This window comes from Arabidopsis lyrata (genome assembly GCF_000004255.2).
Source record: "Arabidopsis lyrata subsp. lyrata unplaced genomic scaffold ARALYscaffold_6, whole genome shotgun sequence".
NCBI classification, from domain to species: domain Eukaryota; kingdom Viridiplantae; phylum Streptophyta; class Magnoliopsida; order Brassicales; family Brassicaceae; genus Arabidopsis; species Arabidopsis lyrata.
Window position 1 is genome coordinate 18,782,838 of NW_003302550.1, and position 21,318 is coordinate 18,804,155.

The 21,318-nt window shown below is 39.9% G+C and overlaps 3 protein-coding genes across 5 annotated transcripts; 1 reads left to right on the top strand and 2 right to left on the bottom strand.

Annotated features, from left to right (window-relative positions):
- Positions 1-447: 447 nt before the first annotated feature.
- LOC9310611 (protein DOWNSTREAM OF FLC) lies at positions 448-1,504 on the top strand. The gene is made up of 2 exons (XM_021021863.1): positions 448-756; positions 1,033-1,504. The coding sequence occupies exons 1-2, from the start codon at positions 603-605 to the stop codon at positions 1,356-1,358; spliced, it is 480 nt and encodes a 159-aa protein (XP_020877522.1). The 5' UTR covers positions 448-602; the 3' UTR covers positions 1,359-1,504.
- Positions 1,434-3,291, bottom strand: LOC9308480 (random slug protein 5). 3 transcript variants are annotated; one of them, XM_021021830.1, is made up of 6 exons: positions 3,138-3,291; positions 2,795-2,874; positions 2,529-2,705; positions 2,353-2,451; positions 2,008-2,250; positions 1,434-1,933 (listed from the first exon to the last, which is right to left on the bottom strand). In XM_021021830.1, the coding sequence occupies exons 2-6, from the start codon at positions 2,858-2,860 to the stop codon at positions 1,586-1,588; spliced, it is 933 nt and encodes a 310-aa protein (XP_020877489.1). In that variant the 5' UTR covers positions 2,861-2,874; positions 3,138-3,291; the 3' UTR covers positions 1,434-1,585. The 3 variants fall into 3 exon arrangements, with proteins under 3 accessions (XP_020877489.1, XP_002874544.1, XP_020877488.1); XM_002874498.2 differs by having other exon boundaries at positions 3,176-3,290; XM_021021829.1 differs by lacking the exon at positions 3,138-3,291 and adding an exon at positions 3,023-3,096.
- A 9,187-nt stretch (positions 3,292-12,478) lies between these two features.
- Positions 12,479-12,937, bottom strand: LOC9310612 (circumsporozoite protein). The gene has a single exon (XM_021021495.1). It carries the CDS (start codon positions 12,935-12,937, stop codon positions 12,479-12,481), a length of 459 nt encoding a protein of 152 aa, XP_020877154.1.
- Between the last annotated feature and the right edge of the window lie 8,381 nt (positions 12,938-21,318).

The following is a 21,318-nucleotide window of genomic DNA, read 5'->3' on the forward strand; positions in this document are numbered from 1 at the left end:
TTGATCATACGGTCTTCAAGTAAGTAAATCTTACTAGATACTCCTCCATCAAACAAAAATACTTACTTGAAGACCGTATGATCAATTATTTTTGTTTGATGGAGGAGTATCTAATAAGTAGGCCTGGACAAAATATTCGTTAGATCCACTTCGACTCGGTATTCGTTTTGATTCGATTCGAAAAATCCGAATATCCGTAAAATTTTGATTCGATTAGCAATCACTTAAATATTGCTAAGAGATATTTCTAAGAGACTACCTATAATCATGCCCTTAGGCATTCTTACTTTTTGAATTTTGACTAAAGGCAACACACTAATCTGCTACTTTAAGCGTTTTTCAGAACCAACACACAGCGAATAACATTAAGCCACGTCATCAAATATCCCGATACTACAATTACATCACCAACGGTTTCTCTACTTCACCGCGTACGAGAAAACACCACTTCACGCGCCTCAATCATTGTGTCTGTTTTCACGTTTAAACGACACTTAAGTGCCCACTGGCCACTTCCATTCACACTCATTACTCTTCTGTGTCCTCTCTTTTAAAACCTAATCCTCTGTGAATCTTTTCCTGTTAAAAATCTTTCTTGCATAATGTCTAAAGCAGTTTTATTGGTGGTTCTCTGCTTTTTACCGGTTCTAGCCATCGCGGCTAGACCGAACAAGAACCCGTTCGTCGTGCGAGGCCGTGTCTACTGCGACACTTGCCTCGCTGGTTTCGAAACTCCAGCCTCTACTTATATCCATGGTACGTCCATAAACATCCAAGATCTAGTTTCCTCTTGATTTTCGCGGTATCGAATCGGATTTACAAATTCAGTTATGGATCTTGATCGGTTTACATTTTTGCCAATTATTAGTTTCAGATCGTTGTTATGGACTTGGAATCAGTTTTTGAACTTCTGGATCTGTAGAGTTTTAAATATATCTTCATTCTTGAGAATCTGATCTACGTTTTCGGGTTTCGTACTAACGTAGATTTGAGATCTTTAATGTGATTGATTATACTACTATGAATATATAGGTGCGGTGGTTAGATTAGAATGTAAAGACAGGAGGACAATGGAGTTAACGTATAGCCACGAGGCGAGAACTGACTCGACAGGATCATACAAGATTTTGGTTAACGAGGATCACGATGATCAGTTCTGTGATGCAATGTTGGTTCGTAGCTCTCAGTTACGGTGTTCTAATGTCTCCCCTGGCCATGACCGTGCCCGTGTGACTCTCACTCGTTTTAACGGTATTGCTTCAGATGACCGTTTTGCTAACAACATGGGATTTCTGAGGGATGCTGCTATGCCGGGTTGTGCGGATATCATGAAGCTATATCAAGAAACCGAGGACTAGTTTCGGTGTTTTGTTAAGTATGTTGTATCAGGGTATACTGCAACCTGTGGTATTAAAATGTAACTGGAGCTTGTATGTTCGTGCATTTTATTGCACTTCTCTGTCTTGGTTTTATTACTAATCGAAAAAATACATATTGAATCTCATCGCGGTGGAGAACAGGATACAAAAACATACAATGATTGCAGCTAGAATCTCAGAAGGAAGTTACAAACATTCGATACTCATCAAGGGATAGATCCCTTTCCCTGAGGTTGATGCTCGTCCTCAGAAACATCCTGAGAGCTAGGGTGAGCACTGTTAGAGGCTGTACCATCAGAGACCGATAAGATGCTGAGTGAGTCTAGAGAAGCGGAAGGTATGTCCTCCATGGCAGCCAGTCTTTTCTTGTCATCTTCTTTCATCCTCTCGGAATGCTTGTTTATGTTGAAACCCGAGTCATCGTTACCACCAAACGCTGACTCCATTTTCTCCATATCAAAGTTCTCTTCCATTATCTGCTTAGTGTTTGGGTCATCTGAGTAAACAAACTTCACTTTGTTCCGTGTCTTCGGCTCTAAGAAGGGCCTCGCCACCTATAAAGTCACACCCATTACGCGTTAGACCAACATAACATTACTGACAGTGAGATCCTACAGATTTTAATTACCTTCCAGAAGGGTTCAAAGAACTTGGGAGGATTGTAGAGAACGGCAAAAGCTAATCGCTCAGGGTAATGTTCTTGTAATACATGAGCGGTTTCTTTCGTAGTTCTTAAAGATATATTCGCCAAGCTATAGGCGTGGAAATCTATCATCCACACCATCTGTTCCTCCCCTGGTGGCAAATTTTGAACTGCATTCTCCATACAATACACAAGATATCTAATCTGGCCTTTCACTGACTTAGAATTCTGAACAACTCAAACATTTGAGTGAAACAAAATATAAGATCAAACTAGACCAGAGCCACAAAAAAAATACACTCTCTGCATTGCAATTAAGGATGAACAAACCTCAACACTCGGTCTCATGATAAGAACAGGTCGTCCAAGTTTATCGACACAACTTGACCTATATATCTTCCCTGTCTCTGCTTCACCAGCTATTTCCTCCTACACAAAGAAACAAACACATTGGTCAAACATATCAACAAGATCACAACAATGTTACTTCATAATTCAATATTTACCCAACAAATCTCCTCAGGTTTGTATTGAACTCTCCATTTCAAAGTTTCTTTAAGCATCTTAGTAGCTTTCTTGACATGCCAATTCCTCGCCCTTAGATACCTCAAAACCGCATCATCGGAACAAAAACTCGAAAGTTTCTCCGGTAATGGCCCTAGCAGCTTCCTCACTTCCTCTATCTAAAGTCAAATTAATAACAAACACACAGAAAAGTATCACAAATCTGATTTAAACCTAACTCTAAAACAATGAGCAAAGTTAAAGTTACCTTTGCTTGTTCTTCTTCAGTAGGAACAGGTTTAACAAACCCATTAGTCACTGGATTAGGGTTCATAACTTCTTTAAACCCTACAAAAATGTTAATTTGGCAAATTTAACATTAATTTCAAAAACCCAAGTCAATTATTACAGAGACAAGACTATCGACTAATTAATTAAGAATCTAATCATTGAGCTAGACAAACTTGTAGTTGTGTAATGTCGATCTTAATCTTACAGACAACAATCATTTAACAGAATTGGTCGGGAGGATCTTTGTCCAATACCAAAAAGTACAGAGTAAAAAAAAAAAAAAAAAAAAATCTAAAGGAAATGACAATTAAATCACAAACCTGGACATTGAAGAAGAATATGAAGATTAAGAACTCACCTTTTGGGAATCGAAGCAAAGAGAAGAGCTTAGAAACGTAGGAGTTTGAGGTCAAACAAAAAAAAAATGGTGACTATGAAAAGCTAGAGAAATGACGAAATGTGTTGGAATATTTTATAAATAAATGATACTATTTTGTGATTGAGATCTGATTTAATGGGTAGGTGAGACAAAATGGAGTATTCAACTATTTTGCTATTTTATTACCAATTTTTTGTGTAAAAATTTAAAGGTAATTGTTAGCAGGGCCGGCCCAAACTATTTGAGTGCCTAAAGCAAAAATTTTTTTGGCCCATTAACAAAAGTTGTTATAAAAAAAAAATACAGGTTTTTACATGTATGGGATTCAAAACCGTGACCTGTATAACAAAAGACTTCAATCTAACCACTAGACCACAGTAACATTTTAAAAATTGATGTCCTTAAAACTACTTATAATTATTTGATGCCTAAAGCCCTTGCTTCATGGGCTTTACCCATGGGCCGGCCCTGATTGTTAGGTCTGTCAATATGAACCAAAGCTTTCGATTCCTGCCCCGACTGCTCTGTCACGAGCCGGGTGAGGGTCAAGAGCGGGTTTTGCGAGACATGGTTTTATAATGAGAGTTTTTACGAGTGAAACCTTCAGGTTTAAAAAAAAAAAAAAAAAAACCTTCGGATTTACGGGTTATCTGCGGGATTTTGAAAAATAAAAAATAAATAATTACTTTTTGGCAGAAAGATGAAGTTTTTTCTTTTGTTCAACAATAAGAGTAAATTACTGATTTTTAAGAATAATAAATTTGTTGGCGAAAAAAAAAAAAAGAATAATAAATTTGTATGACAGTACAAGTTATCTGTTGGAAAAATCTACTGGGTTGAGTAGTAGTGGGACTTTAAGGACGGTAAGAACATCTTCATTGGGTATATATCAGATTTAGATACTTCCTTTAATAATATAAGAACATAAAAATAGGAGAGATGGAGTGGGATGCGTTCTTAAACAAGAACTCATGAGTCCCTCTTAAGAAATTCTTGTTACACTTTGCGTGGTTCAATTTTTTTTATTAACTACAAAATTTAATTCAATAAATAAATTATAATAAAATATAATAATAGTTTTATAAAATACGCTTATAAAAGTTCTTACCAATAGAGATGTTCTATAAGTTTCAAAATAAATAACAATTTTCACATCTATTTTCTTTATATCAATCAAGTTACAATATGTGTCTAGAGTTTAGAGACAAATTTGTTTATGTTCACATTTTATCGGTTATAGATTATTTTAGAATCTTGGTTTTTAATGTGGAAACAAAAATAGGTCAATAATATACGTTCTTATGGAATTATAATGCGCTTTGGAGATGGATTTATTTAAATACGTTTTCTATTCCTATAACAGGGTTATTAATTTATGATGTATTTATGGTTCGTCTGGGAGAAAAAAGAAAAATGAATTATACATCGGTCGTAGATACTGTGATGCCCCGACCCATTTTTTTTTTAAACATAATTAAATATCCCCATAAATACTTAATTAAATCAACCGATAAAACAACAACAACCAACAAGTCCAAATGCAACTTCTTATATATAAACAATCCAACCAATATGTCCAGAAATAACCAGCAATCATAGCGTAGTTCTAAAACGGGTTCCAACAACATAATAAAATGCAACCAAACGAGTTCCTAGATCATTGATATCTCTGTATTTTACCTCTTTTTAGCACACATTTCTTATGCATTTAGCTTAGTTTCCTCTCTGTTTCATTGCATTAATAGTCCTTTTTCATAAGATTTTCATCACTTAGTACGATTTGCATTGCATGGCATAGCATGTTGCATATTGGATGAGTTTTAGGTACTTTGGAGCTTATTTGGGACTTGATGGAGCAAGGAGGAACCAACACGACCTTGGAGCTAGACTTGGGATCGAATTGGAGAGGAATGAAGTCGTTCAAGATCACCCAGGAGCAGTCTCGACCTGCAGGCTCTACGACACGTCGAGTAGGACGCCAAGAAGCAGACTGGGAGCAGTCTCGACCTGCAGGCTCTACGACACGTCGAGTAGGACGCCAAGAAGCAGACTGGGAGCAGTCTCGACCAGACAGACTCGATGACACGTCGAGATGGACGTCAAGGCGCCACCTTTGAAGATTAGACGGTCTCGACGTGGCTGGCTCGACGTCACGTCGAGTTGGCCTCCACCGACTCTCTATTTTGTCCTGTAGCCAATTAGGGCAACCTTGTATTTCCTATAAATAGGGGTACATGCTATTGTCCAGCGGATATTCCTTTTACCCAGCAGATATTCTTCTTTTCTCTCATAAACCCTAGTTTTTGTAATCGTTTTTCCTGTTGATCCTTTGAGTTTTTGGATTTCGTTTCTTCATCATAGTTGTAGATCTGCCTCTTATCTATAACATACTTGCTTTTTAATGATTTCTGGGTTTGAAACGTTTTCTGGGTTTTTATGCATGATGTTCTTCAGTGTTCTTGAGTAGTGGATTAGGGTTCTTGAGGATGGGATAGATTAGGTGTGGAATCCTTAGTATATTTAGGTGGTTAAGTGTAGAATTGCTTGATTTCCCTTCTGGTTTAGTAGATCTTAATGCTACTTCTTCTCTGATCAATTGGAAGTTGATCTCAGACATTTCCACACCCAAAAGGTGTTTGATGAAATGTCTGAACCAACTATTCCAGAGATTTGCATACTCTAGCCCAAGAGATTGGATGTTTAGAATGCTTATTGACTCTATTAGATTGAATCATAATGCCTGCTAGGTTATATTTCTTCAATGAGAATTGAGTATGAAAGTGATTTAGCTTGAGAATCTCTGTCACGAGAGTGGATTGATTTGTATTCGAATCTATTGTCTAGGGATAGCTTGATTGAGTTTGTTAACCACCTAGGTAGACTAAGGAGACTGCCATAATCGATTACCCCATTCCTCAAGACCCTTTATCTCTATTGATTGTTTAAATCTTGTTTCTGTTAGTCTCTGTTGACCATCTCGACCTGTTAGGCCTAGATCGTTTCTCTGCATTGTTAGGTTGCTAGTTTCTTTTCCAAAGCTTATGCATGATAGTTTCTGGTCTTTAGTTTACTTCTTGCTCTTGTTTACTTGCTGTTTAGTTCTCTTTTTACGCTTTCGAATTCGGTATTTGCTTGTTAAATTGGTTGCTTAGGATCAATAGAAACACACAAAACCTTTATCCTCTCTTCCTTGCCATGATTCTACGTCACACTTTTTCTTTACATGCACCATAAATATAGAGATGCGTAAGTATTATCACAAATACTTAGTGAGGCGATCTTCCCATCAACATGCTATACACACAAGCAAGATAGAAAAATCAAGACACAAAGCAAAACCAATCAACAAATCAAACCAGGCAATTTCAGGAAGCTGAAAAGCTTCCAGCCAGACCTGGTGTCGACCGACACCCTCTTGGTGTCGATCGTCACCAGACACCTGCAGCAGACCTGAAAAAATGCACCTCGCCTTGGCTCGCCTCTCTACTGTCCACGTCGAGTCTCCCACGAACCAAGGCAGAACACAAGCATACAAGACCAAATGAACCAACAAACACTCCTCAAATCATTTTTAATTAACCTATACACTCATCAAATCATCAAAACTTCCCCAACTTGCTTAGATAAGCTATGGTCACGCACTCACCTCGATTTAGGATTGATTTGAGACAAAGAACAGCAGAATCCAATACCACAACAACCTTCTCTCAACCCACATCCGCTGATCTGCTCCTCCTCCTCTTTCTAACACCAAAAACAAGCTTTTCTTCTCTTCTTAACTCACTCAAACCCTTCTCTTTTCTCTCTAGATCAACCACAAAGCCAACTCTCTCTTTCTCTCTTCTCTGGAACGACAAAGCACTCAAAGAATGGAGAGATAGGAGGCTGTGTCGTTTTTAAAACGAGACCTAGGGTTTTCCAAATCAATTCCTGACTAAATCGGAAATTCAAAACGAACTAGTCAAACCAGAAATTATTGGTGTCGACCGACACCACCCCCCCCCCCCCATTATGGGTTCGGGATGTTACAATTCTCCCCCACTTACAGAGATTCGTCCTCGACGATATAGTCCATCTGAAATGACCTCAACCCACGATCGTCGCGACGATTGCTCAATTTGTTGGCCAACCCAGCCAACACAATCCTAACAATAGATCGGTTACTATCAACCGCTAAGGTCTTCATCTAGTCATTATGCATTAGACTCGCATCACAGAGTCATTGCTCACAACTCACCTCATACCCCTCCACTCTCTGATGCAAGGTCTTTCGAGTTCTGGGTACTCCATACCACTCTCAATCTCAGGCCCCAGAGTCCCTCGAGCTATCGGTATCACACTCATACCACTCTCACTCAGGACCGTACGACCTTACGAGCTCTGGGTATCATACTCATACCACTCTCATTCTGGTTCGTATAATCTTACGAGCTCTAGGTATCATATCCGTACCACTCACACCCTGGGCTATATAACCTTACGCGCTCTGGGTATAATATCCATACCAGTTAAACTCTGGACTGTATAACTTTACGAGCTCTCGTTACCAGAGAAAGTATTCATTTCCTAACGAGTTTTCTAGGACCAAACCGTCCTCTAAGAAATCATGTCTATGTGTCTAAAAGCATCTCCGACCAGAACTACCCTACGTGGTTCGCATGCAACATCGCAATGTCATACTCATCACCCATATTCCCACTCTGAAATACCATCTCAACAATGACCACTCTCTCAAGCCATCAGAAACATCCCAGTCACTCAGGCTATTTCACATACTCTCTTCCCGAGTATAAGTTAAGTTTTAATTTTTCTTAGGATTTCGTTTTAGAATCTCATGTTTCTTAAATTTTTCATGACATCACAAGTCATCAGTCCATAAAAAATACTGATCTTATTAAAACTCTAAAATGCAACAATCGTTACAATCTTAAGCTAATTACATAATGAAATAACAAAAACAAAATTCTCAATATCTGAAACTGGGATCATCGATGATAAGCTCAAGCCTCCGCCTATTTCTCAAACCACTTCTTGAATCTCGCTTTCATCCTCGCCTCTGGTTCCCAAGTTTTCTCCTCAACACCATCACAATCCCACAAAACCTTGATCATCAGCGTCTTTTTCCGACGATCATGCCTTACATTCCTCTCGAGAACCCTCACTGGCCTTGCCTCCAAGGTCATGTTGGGCTGAAGATCTGCGGGAATCTTAGCCAATACTTCATCATCCTTATGCAAGCACTTCTTCAGCATCGACACATTGTAAACCTTATGAAATGCCTGCATAATCTCCGATAACTCTAACCGATAAGCAACCGGTCTAACTCGCTCAACAATCTTAAACGGACCCATATACCTCGGACTCAACTTGTTCTTGGTTATGGACCTGTTTGGACCCCTCAACATCGCCATCTTGAGATAGACACTTTCTCCCACCTCAAACTCAAGCTCTCTCCTCCACTTATCAGCATAACTCTTTTGCTAATCCTGAGCTTCTTTCATGTTTAGCTTCAAAACCCGAATCTTCTTCGAGGTCTTCTTTACAAAACCTTCATCATAAAGACTCATCTCTCCCACTTAGGTCCAACATAAAAGTGTACGACATGGTGTCCCATACAACGCCTCAAAAGGAGTCATCCTAAAATTTGCTTGGTAGCTATTATTATAAGAAAAATCCATCAAGCCTAGATGATCCGCCTAATGACCATCTCAATCCAGTACACTCATCCTCAGCAAATCCTCAAGAGTCTGAATGGTCCTCTCAGATTGTCCATCCGTCTGAGGATGATAAGCTGTACTCAGATGCACATTAGTACCCATCTCCGCCTGGAACGCCCTCCAGAATGCTGAAATGAATTTAGGGTTCCGGTCTGACACTATACTCATAGGTACTTCATGACGTCTCACTACCTCCTGCACATAATTTTTAGCCAAATCCTCAGTCCCATCGGTCTTCTTTATGGCCAAAAACTGCGCTAACTTCGTCAGACGATCAACAATAACCCATATAGCATCCTTGGTCCGAGAAGTAGGCAACCCCACCACGAAATCCATCGTAATCATATCCCACTTCCACTCTGGAAGGGGTAAACTCTGCAACAAACCACCTGGATTCCGATGCTCAGCCTTCACTAACTGACACACATCGCAAGCTGCAATCCACCTAGCAACATCTTTCTTCATCCCGACCCAGTGATAATACCGTTTCCGATATTGGTACATCTTAGTCGCCCCTGGATGAATCGAAAACTTGCTCGCATGAGCCTCAATCAAGGTCTCTTGCCTCAAATTCTTGTCTCTAGGCATGTATACTCGTCCGTGCACTAGAATCATCCCATTAGCAAAGACTTGATACTCAGAACCCTCAACCTTGGAATCCTTAATCGGTGCCTCATCTAACTGCTGAGTCAATCACACCCTGCACAGAAGATCTGCATGATTAGCTGCTTTCAAACCCAATGGTTCCTACGAAGTAGCACATAATCTCAACGTACTGATCTCATAAACCAATGACTCCAAGTCACGCTCTTGAGCCGAAGCCACTCGCTTCCGGCTTAAAGAATCAGCAACTAAATTAGCTTTCTCGGGATAGTAAGCTATCTCCAGATTATAATTATACTACAAGAAAACACGTCATTTGCGACTCCCATATTTGTTGCAAAACGGTCGTAAAATAGGGTTTTGCGATGCTTTCCCGACTAACTAAGATAGTCGCTAATTTGCGACGGTTTTCCAACATAAATTATAGCGTCGCATATTAACAACTAATCTGTGATGAGCTAATGTCGTTGTAAATTTCCGACTAAAGAGCGACAAATGTAAGTTAGCAACTAGTTTGCGACTTGTTCGGTTCAAACGAAAAAGTTCTTGGATCGAATATTTAGTCCCACATTAGTCACAGACGATATATCTTTTAGTACCAATTTAGTCGTAAAAGAGTCTTAATAGTTTGCGACCAATTTAAGACTCTCATTGTTGTGTAGCAAAAGAGTCTTCTATTAGTAAACATTTTGATACTAGATTTGGAGTTTCTTGTAATTAGTTTGGTCACAGATTGGTCACATTTATTAATTAGTTTGGTCACAGATTGGTCACATTTGTTAATTAGTTTGGTCACAGATTGGTTACACGTTAATAATCCCAAACCTGCAAAATCGCTTTCAACAAATAATCCCAAACCTGCAATACTGATTTCACATTACTCATAATCCATCATTCAAAAACACTAATAAAAACCATCCTAACAAAGTATTATACAACACAAAAACATATGCAAATAAAAAACTAGTTCATAGGGTTTGAATCAGTGTTAGATAAAGGAGAGGCTGGTGTGGTTTCAGTAGGTGCGAGTCATGCTGGTTGGATTGCTGCTTCTGTGGTTGTTGAAAGGGTGCCTGTTTGTGTGCTAGGTGGTATGATGACTTCTGGTTGCAGGAGTGGAGAAGAAGACATGAAGGCTGCTAAGTCAGGATCCTTTTCTTTCATAAAGAGGATGAGCTTCTCCAAGCTGGCGATCCGAGCTTGAGATGTGCGGTGCTCCGCATCACATCTTGCATTTTCAGCATCCTGATCAGAGATCTTGCGCCGTAACTGCTCTTGAAGCTCAACAACTGTAACTGTAGAAGAAGAGCTTGCATAACTCTCCTTCCTTTTTCATAACTCTCCGCAAGAGATCCAAGGCCATAAGGGTTGCCTTGGTCATCTATATGAGTACACTGAAACAAAAAAAAAACAAATATTCAGTAAAGTAAAAACATTCATTAAAGTAAAGACAAAAACAAACATTCAGTAATGCTGAGAATGTTCAGAGGAAATCTCTGTAGTATCCTGACCCTCTTCTTCCAGTTCAGCCAATCTCTCTTAAAGTGTCTTCATATACGCCTCAACAACTTGTTTAGACTTTTGATCCATAAAAGATCCATCAGCTCTAGTATTCGTTCTCATAAATAATACACTAAGTGAAACTGGACGCCCCAACTCTTCCTCCTAAAATAAAAGACAAATAGATTATCAAGTGTAGAAATATTAAAAATTCTGTGAAAGTAAAGTGTTTGGATGGAAAGAAACATCTTACCATCTCTTGGTGAACTTGGATAAAAGATTTCTGACCGGCTAAGTGTTTGTGCACTCCAAGTCCGCCACGATCAGAATTTCTGCATTGTGAAGCATTCTCACTCCTCTCTATAGCATCAGCAGTTTTCCAAAACCGCTGCATCTCAGCCCAAAGTGTCTTACGAATCCAAGTTGGTTGTACACCTGTCTTCTTCACTTGACTAATAATCCCTTTTATCCGTTTCTTGGCTATAACAAAGAATCCTGCTCTCACAAGGCCACTAATCCTAGAATCCCAATTAAACTCCCGCTACATAACACAAACAGTAAGTTAGTAACATTCTATATACTACAGCAAAAAGAGAATGACATTAATATAGAAACATTATTACCGCAAAGGTTCTGAAATATCTCTCTTGTATGTCTATTGGAGTAACCTTCCAGCTGTAGTAAGGCCCATCAAACTTCCTCCTAAATATTCTGGAAATTGCTCGGGACAGCACACCCTTTTGCCGGTTAAACCTGTTACAATAACAGGCTATTAGTCTACATAAAGCAGCTTTCATATAGACTAATAAACAACAATACCCAATCTCTGTTTCAACATATAAATCAAGCACAAGAGATTAGATATAGCAAAAGGATTCTCACAGAACAAACATAGCATACATATTTGGGACTGAAACGTCTAGATTTCAATCCTCTATTTCAAGCTAAGAGAGACTGTGAAGGTTTTCAATAACAATCAGTCAGATGAAAGCAGATATAGCAAAAAGGATTCTCACAGAACAAACATATCCTACAAACTTGGGACAGAAACATCTCTATTTAGAGACCATAAAACACATTCAAATTATATGATGCTTAAATGAATCAATCACTAGCAAATTAGAAACAGAACAACAACAACTAACAATTGTCAAACCAATGCGATTAACAGAACAACAACAACTAACAAAATTAACTACTAGACAGAGGGACAGAGTTAGTACCAGAGTGTTTCAACGCCTGGTATTGGGTGTCTAGACAGAAGAGGTAGATTTTCTCGGCCTGCAAAGGCTAGTAAACGATCCAGCATGTCTTGGTAGTCTCCAGCTGGATCAGCGTCCTGTTCGTCATCCTCTTCTTCTCCATGGAGTTGGTTTTGTTATTCAGGTGAGCCTTGGAGATTCGCATCATCTTCCGGTAGAGGCTGGAGAGGAGGAAGCGGTTGTTGTGGCTGATGCTGCGGCTAAGGAGGAGGAGACTGTATACTGAGAGGACGAGTCCCATGGGATTGGGTCGCAGACTGTGTCGCTGATGGGTTTGATGAGTGAGAAGATGTTCCGACCCCACTCGTAGTGAGTGGTGGTCTCTGACCAACATAGGTTCTGACTCCTCCATGGCTATTGGTTTGACCCCCTCCGCGGCTACTGGTCTGGACTCCTCCCCGGCTACTGGTTTGGTCCCCTCCGCGACTACTGGTCTGGACTCCTCCATGGCTACTGGTCTGGCCGCCTCCGCGGCGACTGGTCTCGCCTCTTCTAGTGGCTGCTGCTCTATTGTTCTCGCGTGGATCAGCGGCTACTGCTCTAGAGTCCTCGCCTCCTCCAGCGGCTACTGCTTTGGCCTTCTGGCCTCCTCCAGCGGCTGCTGCTCTCGTGTTCTTGCCCCCACCGCGGCCTCGTGACGATTTACCTTTAGGAGCCATGAAAATCGCAGAAATACACTGAGATTTGAGTCGAAATTTAGGGTTTGGGACAATCGATTCGAACCCAGAGGAAAGGAACGAATTTTGGGTTTGAGATTCGAAGAAATTTAAGAGTTTTGAGACGATTTAAGGGATTTTGAGGAGTTTGGAGAAGAAGAATCGCAAATCGCGAGTTTGAGAGAGAAATGAAAACCCTAGATCTAAATTTGGGGGAAATGAGAAAGTGAAGAATAGAGTTTGTTTTAACCTAATAATTAAGTATATTGGTCGCTCTTTAGTCGCAACCTAGTGACAAATAAAAAAAATTGGGGGGAAATCGAATCGCCCAAACACTTAGCAAAAATCTTAGAAATTTCGCGATTAGTACCAAATTAGTCGCAATATTGGTCGGAAAATAGTTACAAGAGTTGTCGCAATGTAGTCGCTAAATGAACCATAGTTACAAAATATTGGCAATTTTGCAACTCTTTTGTGACTGTCGACTATTAGTCACAAGACAAAATTTAGAAATCTACACATTGTGATCCAAAATAATGATATATATCACTCAAAAACACTCATATTAGTGTTATAGAGGACATATATTAGTTTAAGGTTGAAAAACTTATCAAAAGTCAAGTAATATAGATATTTTACTAAATCTCTAAACATTACTCATAAGGGTACCAAATTAGTCGCAACATTGGTCGGCAAATAGTTGCAACCGTTGTCGCAAAATAGTCGCAACATTGGTAATAGTTACAAAATGGTGGCAATGTTGCGGCTGTTTAGAAATCTACACATTGTGATCCAAAATGGTGATATATATTACTCAAAAACACTCATATTAGTGTTATAGAGGACATATATTAGTTTAAGGTTGACAGTTTTTGCAAAACCCAAGTAATATAGATATTTTACTAAATCCCTAAACATAACTCATAAGAGTAATGTAACAAGACAAATAGATTTGGTAGTTCTGAATGTTTTATTTGTAAACATCAATATTTATGTCTTTGTTAAGATTTTATTACTAAGTAACATCAAATAAGTGTAGAATTGTTTAACTTTATATGCAAACAAATTTAAAATGTGAAAATTGAGAAAAAAAAATCGAGAGTTGCTAAATAGTTGCAAAAAGGTCGCTATCTCAGGTGCTAGTCGCAAAAAAATCGCAAAATCTTCAGGTGCTAGTCGCAAAATACTTACTATTTAGCGACTAAAATAAAAAATTGGTCGAGAACAAGAGTTTCAATATATGTTCGTCGCAAATTAGTCGCACTGTTTAGCGACGTCATTTAAAATTTGCGACTGATTAGCGATGTCATTTAAAATGTACGAAAAACTTGGGTAGATTCAAACCATTGTCCTATAAGTGTAAAGGAAAGTATGTTGCCAAATTGCCAGAATACTTAATCGGTAGATTGGTAGAGACATTAGTATATATAATACGTTTTAGATTTTTTTGTTTGTTATAGAGGACCATATATTGCTTTAAGGTTGAAAAACTTTGCAAAATCCTAAACATTATACCCTAAACATAAGTAATATAGAATTTATACTCAATCCCTAAACATTATACCCTTATGAATTTCACATTTGGTCGCTATTTAGTTGCACAACGGAGTCAAATAAAAAAATTGGGGGGAAATCGAAATCGCCCAAACACTTACCATAAATCTTAGAAATTTCACAATTAGTACCAAAATTGTCGCAACATTGGTCGGCAAATAGTTGCGATAGTTGTCGTAAAATAGTCGCAAAATGAACAATGGTTACAAAATGGTGGCACTGTTGCGACTGTTTTGTGACTGTTATTATTAGTCACAAGCCAAAATTTAGAAATCTACATATTGTGATCCAAAATGGTGATATATATCACTCAAAAACACTCATATTAGTATTATAGAAGACATATATTAGTTTAAGGTTGAAATTTTTTGCAAAACTCAAGTAATATAGATAGTTTACTAAATCTCTAAACATTACTCATAAGAGTACCAAATTAGTCGCAACATTGGTTGACAAATAGTCGCAACTGTTGTCGCAACATAGTCCCAAAATGAACAATGGTAACAAAATGGTGGCAATAGTGCGACTGTTTTGTGACTGTTATCTATTAGTCACAAGAAAAAATTTAGAAATCTACACAGTGATCCAAAATGGTGATATATATATCACTCAAAAACACTCAAAATAGTGTTATAGAGGACATATATTAGTTTAAAGTTGAAATTTTTGGCAAAACTCAAGTAATATAGATATTTTACTAAATCCCTAAACATTACTCATAAGAGTAATGTAACAAGACAAAGAGATTTGGTAGTTTTGAATGTTTTGTTTGTAAACATCAATATATATGACTTTGATTAAGATTTTATTACTAAGTAACATCAAATAAGGGTAGAATTGTTTAACTTTATATGCAAACAAATTTAAAATGTGAAATTTGTAAAAACAAAAATCGATAGTTGGTAATTCGTCGCAAACCGGTCGCTTTATCAGGTGTCAGTCGCAAAATCTTCAGGTGCTAGTCGCAAACCGGTCACTTTCGCGCATTTTAACGTGTTTTGTGCCAACTCTTCTTAACTACAACAAAAGTGTAACTATAATAGGTGGTTGTTAACTAGTTGCACATTTGAGACTACATTGCGACGATCGTTTCAGACCAAAAGTTGAGTCGCACATCTGTCGCACATCGGCCACCCATTTGCGACTATAATAAATTAGTCTGTAATCGGTCTTAAAATCGTCGCTAATTAACGACCAAGTAAAGAATATTTGTTTAAGTCGCGGAATAGCGACTATATTCCATCGGTAAATATTGTGGTCGGTAAATGGCCGTTAAGAGGTCACAAAATAGTCGCAAACATATGCGACTAATAATTCGGTCGCAAAGTTTATTTGCAAAACGCAGGTTTTTTTGTAGTTATATAATCTGCCACCAACTCCATCCATCTCCGCTGTCTCAGATTCAGGTCTGGCTGAGTAAAGATGAACTTCAAGCTCTTGTGATCTGTAAACACCTGACCTTCCTGCCATAAAGATAAGATCTCCAAATCTTCAAGGCAAAAAAACAGCAGCCATCTTAAGATCATGGGTAGGATAGTTGCCCTCATGCTTCCTCAACTGCCGTGAATCATAGGCAATCATCTTCTCCTGCTACATTAACGCATATCTGAGACCCACTCTCGATGCATCCGTATACACCACATATGGCTCGCCCTGCCCTGGCAACGCCAAGACTGGTTTGCTCGTCAACATCGCCTTTAGGTTCGTGAAACCCTCCTCACACTCTAGAGACCACACAAAAGGAACATCCTTCCCGGTCAGCTTCATCATAGCTTGAGCCATACTCGCAAAACCCTTGACGAATCACCGGTAATATCCCTCTAAGCCAAGAAAACTTTGGATCTCCGTAGCATTCTTCGGCCTCGGCCATTCCCTGTTAGCCTAAATCTTCTCTGGATCAACAGACGCCCCAATCGCCGAAATAATGTGTCCTAGGAAACCAATATCCCGTTGCCAGAAACTACACTTGCTCAACTTAGCGAACAGCTTCTGCTCCCGCAGCTTCTCCAAAACAACTCTCAAGTGTACCTCATGCTCCTCAGAACTCTTTAAATACACCAGAATGTCGTATATAAAAATTATCACTAACTCATCCATGTGATCCAGAAACACACCATTCATCAACCTCATAAATGTTGCTGGTGCATTAGTCAAGCCAAACGACATCACCACAAACTCTCAATGTCCATATCTTGTCCAGAACACTGTCTTTTAAACATCTGCCTCATCAATCAGAAACTGGTGATAACCTGACGCCAAATCGATCTTGGAGAACCAAGTAGCCCCTCTCAGCTGATCCAACAAGTGGTAAAGGATATTTTTTTTTCACTGTAACTCGGTTAAGTCTCCGGTAATCAATGCATAACAGAAAACTTTCATCCTTTTTCTTCACAAACAACACCGATGCTCTACATGGTGAACTACTCGTCCGGATAAAACCTTTACCCAATAACTCCTCTAACTGCGTCTTCAGCTCTGCCATCTCTGTTGGAGCCATCCTGTAGCGTGCCTTAGATATTGGCATCGTCCCTGGTTCTAACTCAATCGTCAAAGGATCTGACCGTGATGGCGGTAACCCTTGCAACTGAAAAACATCCTCAAACTCTTGAGTGACCCGAATATCTCCAACCCTAACTGCTCCAACTGTCTATGGGGTCACGATTGTCGCTAGTTAGGCCTCACAACCTTTTTTCGATCATCTTCTCTTCCTGCACGGTCGAGATCACGAGACTCCCAAAAGTCGGCCTCACACCCTGATAGACCAACCTTCTCTTCTCCCTCTCGATAAAGACACGCCCTCGATGGCAATCCTAATGTACCATCTAATTCCTGAGCTAATCCATGCCCAAGATGACGTCATACAGCTCCACTGCACAAATGATCAAATCTGTCAGCATAGATTCCCCGGCCACCTGAACATCCACGGTTTTAGCTTGACCCTGAACAGCCAAAAACTTCCCTCCAGCAACCTTAACGACTCTGAAAAGCTCGTCGAGTTCTCCCATAATACCGCTTCGCTCGGCGAACTCTGGAGTCACAAAACAATGCAACGCTCTAGAATCAAATAGCACGTAAGACTCAATGCCTCCCACAATTAAGGTCCCTACACAATTCTCTCATGTTATGAACCTTAACACAGTACAAAAAAATAATAACACAATTCACAAACAACTAGAATTTAAAATCCATAAATCTTGAAGTTTACCTGTGATCGGCCTGGTACTCGGTCTACCCACCTCTCTGTTGGAGTACATCCGTGGTGCCGTTGCGATCTGCCTCTCCGGCGGTATTGCTATTGTTGCTACCACCACTGCCACCTCTCTCTACTGTAACTTAGGATACTGGAGCTTGATATGCACACCCGAGTGTCAGTACCACCCCTCTGAGGACAGTTCGCCGCTCTGTGTTTCTTACTTCTGCACCCAAAGCATCCCTAACCGCCCTGACTAGTCCTCTAGGTCTCGTCCTACTTACGCTTTTGTCCCTACACTGGTTTACCTCTCTTGCTAGAACTGATCTACTGCTGAGGCTTCTTTGCCTGAAGGGTTGGGCTGGTCACCACTCCCTCATCCCTCAGAACCTCTTCCTGCAACGCAGCCATCTCGACCAACTCAACCACTGTACCGAACAGTCTCACAAGATAACGGTTCCTCAACTCCGCCCGAAGGCCTCTCGAAAATTGATGAGGTCATCGACCTAAGCTGTGAATCAAACCAAGACAAACCAAACATTCCCGAAGTTAAGGATGGACCAATGACTCGTTCTAAGGCAAGAAGGCTCAAGGAAGGGTTTAACAAGGCTGTAGAGACTCTACTCAGCACCATGGAACTTGGAGAGATGTCCAGAAACACTCAAGTATCTACGACTTTTCAAGAAAGCTCAAGTGCACCCGATTTGGACCTAACAGAGGACTTTGCACGTCTCAGCCTCAAGGAAGCAACTCCAACCGAAACCCATTGTAAGTCTATTTCATTGGCAGGTGTAGGAGCTAAAAACATCAAGATTTCAACAAAGAACACTTCAGAGCTGCAAGATACGTCCAAGACAAGCAATGGATCCAACAAGCTTCAAGTAGAACAAGAAGACAAGCTTGAAGGTAATCACGTGGAAACTCTTGAAGATCTTCATCAATTAGAGCTCAAAGGACTCCAAGAGGAGGAAACCATCAGGGAAATCAAGCTGGATGGACCAGACCCAGACAAGACCACTTCAGCCTCAAGCAAGCTCACTTCAAGCCAAAATCAGGTATTTTCAATATTTATGATTTGTGCAGGTAAGAATGAGTTCTCCTAGTGGTTTAAGCATCCCAAGAGATCAGGGAACGAGCCCCAGCAAGTGAGCACCGTAGTTAGCTTATTTTTGCTTATTTTCCATTTTTGTTGTTTAAGTACTTTCCTTTTCTTTTAATTTCGAATAAGTCCTGTTGCTGTGTCGTTTTTGGTTATTTGAGTCGCCCTAGGGCTAGCTGAAGAACCCTTTATAAGGTTCCCCTGCAGCTTTGTAACATTCACGCTTTTTCTCATATCAATAAAGTAGAACTTTCTTCCTCTCAAGCCGTCGCCTTGTAGAGACTATTGCTTGTTCTTAGGTTGTGTGATTCACCTAAGCTCGAGCTTACCTTGCTGTATCAGAGATCCTTCCATCATCTCTGTGGTGCCATCGATCCACTTCACATCCATCCTTTTGATCTCACAAGAGAGAGCGTCACAGCCAGCTTGTTTGATTCCGCATCGACTTCAGGCCTCATCCCTTTGAGTCTTGTCGTATAAACTCACCCACTGAAACTTAAGAGAGTGCGCTACAGCCAGCTTAAGTTTCCCATTGATCCTCCTCGTATTCACACGTCCACGCTTCAAAACATTAAGCTCGACCTCACGTCGAGTTACTCGGTCGAGTCCACCACTCGAGTCAGTTCTTGCGCTCTTATAAGTCTCTTAACCGAGTCTTATATCATTTTTGGTATCAGAGCCTAAGGTTCCTACCTCAGGTTCTATCCACTCTATCCCTTAGACTCGATTAGCTTGTTTTACTCTATTGTTTGCTTGTTTCTGTTTCTGATTCATTATAAAAAGTTAAAAAAAAAAAAAAAAAAAACCTATAAAAATCGCTTTTGATAGTTATTGTTTCTTATAGTTTTCTTATCATAAACCATAAAAACCCCCTAAAAAGAGTCGTTTGCTGTTGTTAAGTTGTTGTTAGTTCTGTTTCAAGTCTTTTTTTTTTTATTAAAACCAAAAATCAAAAGAAATTGTTTACTTGTTCTTGTTTCGTTTTATTTGTTTCTGTTTGCATTTAGCACTTTTCAATTCTGTGGTACCTTTAATTTCTTGTTGTTTTTGTTGAGTGCAAGTGACAACAACACCTAAGGAGTACTATGGCTGATGGAGATGAAGTCCCCCAGGATGCTATCATGCAAATGCTCACAGCTATGAGAGAGGAGATGAGAGGAATTAGAGACCGGGTTGGAAGATTGGAACAACCTCCACCACCTCAGCCTAGAGCTGGAGAGAGGAATGTTCAAGCTAGGAGAAACATCCGTGAAGAGGATGATGAGATTCTGGACGTGGAGGAAGATGACATACCACCTGATCCTTTGTTGCGCCAACACCAACGAAGAGAAGACCCTCTGAGAATGAATCAAGCTAGACGAGTAGAACCTCGTGAAACTTACAAAGACCTGAAACTAACACCACCTACTTTTGCAGGAAAATCTGATCCAGAGGTCTACATGGATTGGGAGAGACGTCTAGAGCATATATTTGAGTGTTATAGCTATGGAGAACGCAAGAAAGTAGCTGTTGCAGCCGCGCAGCTCACTGACAATGCACTCGCATGGTGGGACAGAAACGTGGCTGAGAGAAGGAGGCAACGTTTTGGACCAGTAGTGACATGGAGTGACATGAAATACCTTCTACGGCTTAGGTATGTTCCTGAACACTACCATAGAGACTTACAAAAACGTTTTCGTAAGTTGTCTCAGGGAACCAGAAGCGTAGATGAGTACTTTGAGGAATTTGAGAAGCTTATGAACTCCCTAGAGCTAGAGGAGTCTGAGGAAGCATTGATGGCCCAATTCATAGACGGCCTGCATGAAAGAATTCAAAGGAAGGTAGAGAGAGCGCAGTATAGTGGATTGCATGAGCTGTTGCATCTAGCTGCCCAAGTAGAACAACAGATAAAGCGTAAGACGAACTTCACCAGTCGCAACAAAACATCTCAAACATGGGCGTCTAGCAGCTCAAAGCCTGTAGATAAAGGGAAGAACGTGGAGATTGATTCTCGGTTCAAGAAGAACAATGCTGAGACATTCAAAACCAACAGACCTGAGCAAGGTAAGTTTCCCAATAATAACTCAAGAGCTCGTGATATAACTTGTTTTAAGTGTCAAGGAAGAGGACATTACGCAAGAGACTGCCCCAACCAGAGAGCCATGATCATCACTAATAATGGCGAGTATGAGTCACAAGACGAGCTAGATGATGACACCATTGAGAAAAGTGATGACATTGAGTATCCAGACAGTGGGGAAACTTTAGTGATTCGAAGGGTACTTAGTGCATTTGTGAATCCTGAGGAGAGAGTACAAAGGGAAAATCTCTTTCACACAAGATGTACAGTGAAAAACAAGGTATGTAATCTTATCATAGATAGCGGGTCTTGTACTAATGTTGCTAGCAAGTATATGGTGGACAGGTTAGGTCTTGAGAAGACTAGACATCCTAGACCATACAGACTACGTTGGCTTAATGATCAAACTGAGCTGAAGATATCCGAGCAAGTGTCTATACCGTTTAGTGTGGGAAAATACCAAGATGAAGTCACTTGTGACG

Excerpts from the sequence above, each read along its gene's own strand:
- LOC9310611 (XM_021021863.1), top strand. The coding sequence starts at position 603 with ATGTCTAAAGCAGTTTTATTGGTGGTTCTCTGCTTTTTACCGGTTCTA. Across the intron at positions 757-1,032 it reads AGCCTCTACTTATATCCATG|GTGCGGTGGTTAGATTAGAA; the intron begins GTACGTCCATAA and ends ATGAATATATAG.
- LOC9308480 (XM_021021829.1), bottom strand. Across the intron at positions 2,251-2,352 it reads TCATGAGACCGAGTGTTGAG|AATTCTAAGTCAGTGAAAGG; the intron begins GTTTGTTCATCC and ends TGAGTTGTTCAG. Across the intron at positions 1,934-2,007 it reads TCTTTGAACCCTTCTGGAAG|GTGGCGAGGCCCTTCTTAGA; the intron begins GTAATTAAAATC and ends GTGACTTTATAG.
- LOC9310612 (XM_021021495.1), bottom strand. The coding sequence starts at position 12,937 with ATGGCTCCTAAAGGTAAATCGTCACGAGGCCGCGGTGGGGGCAAGAAC.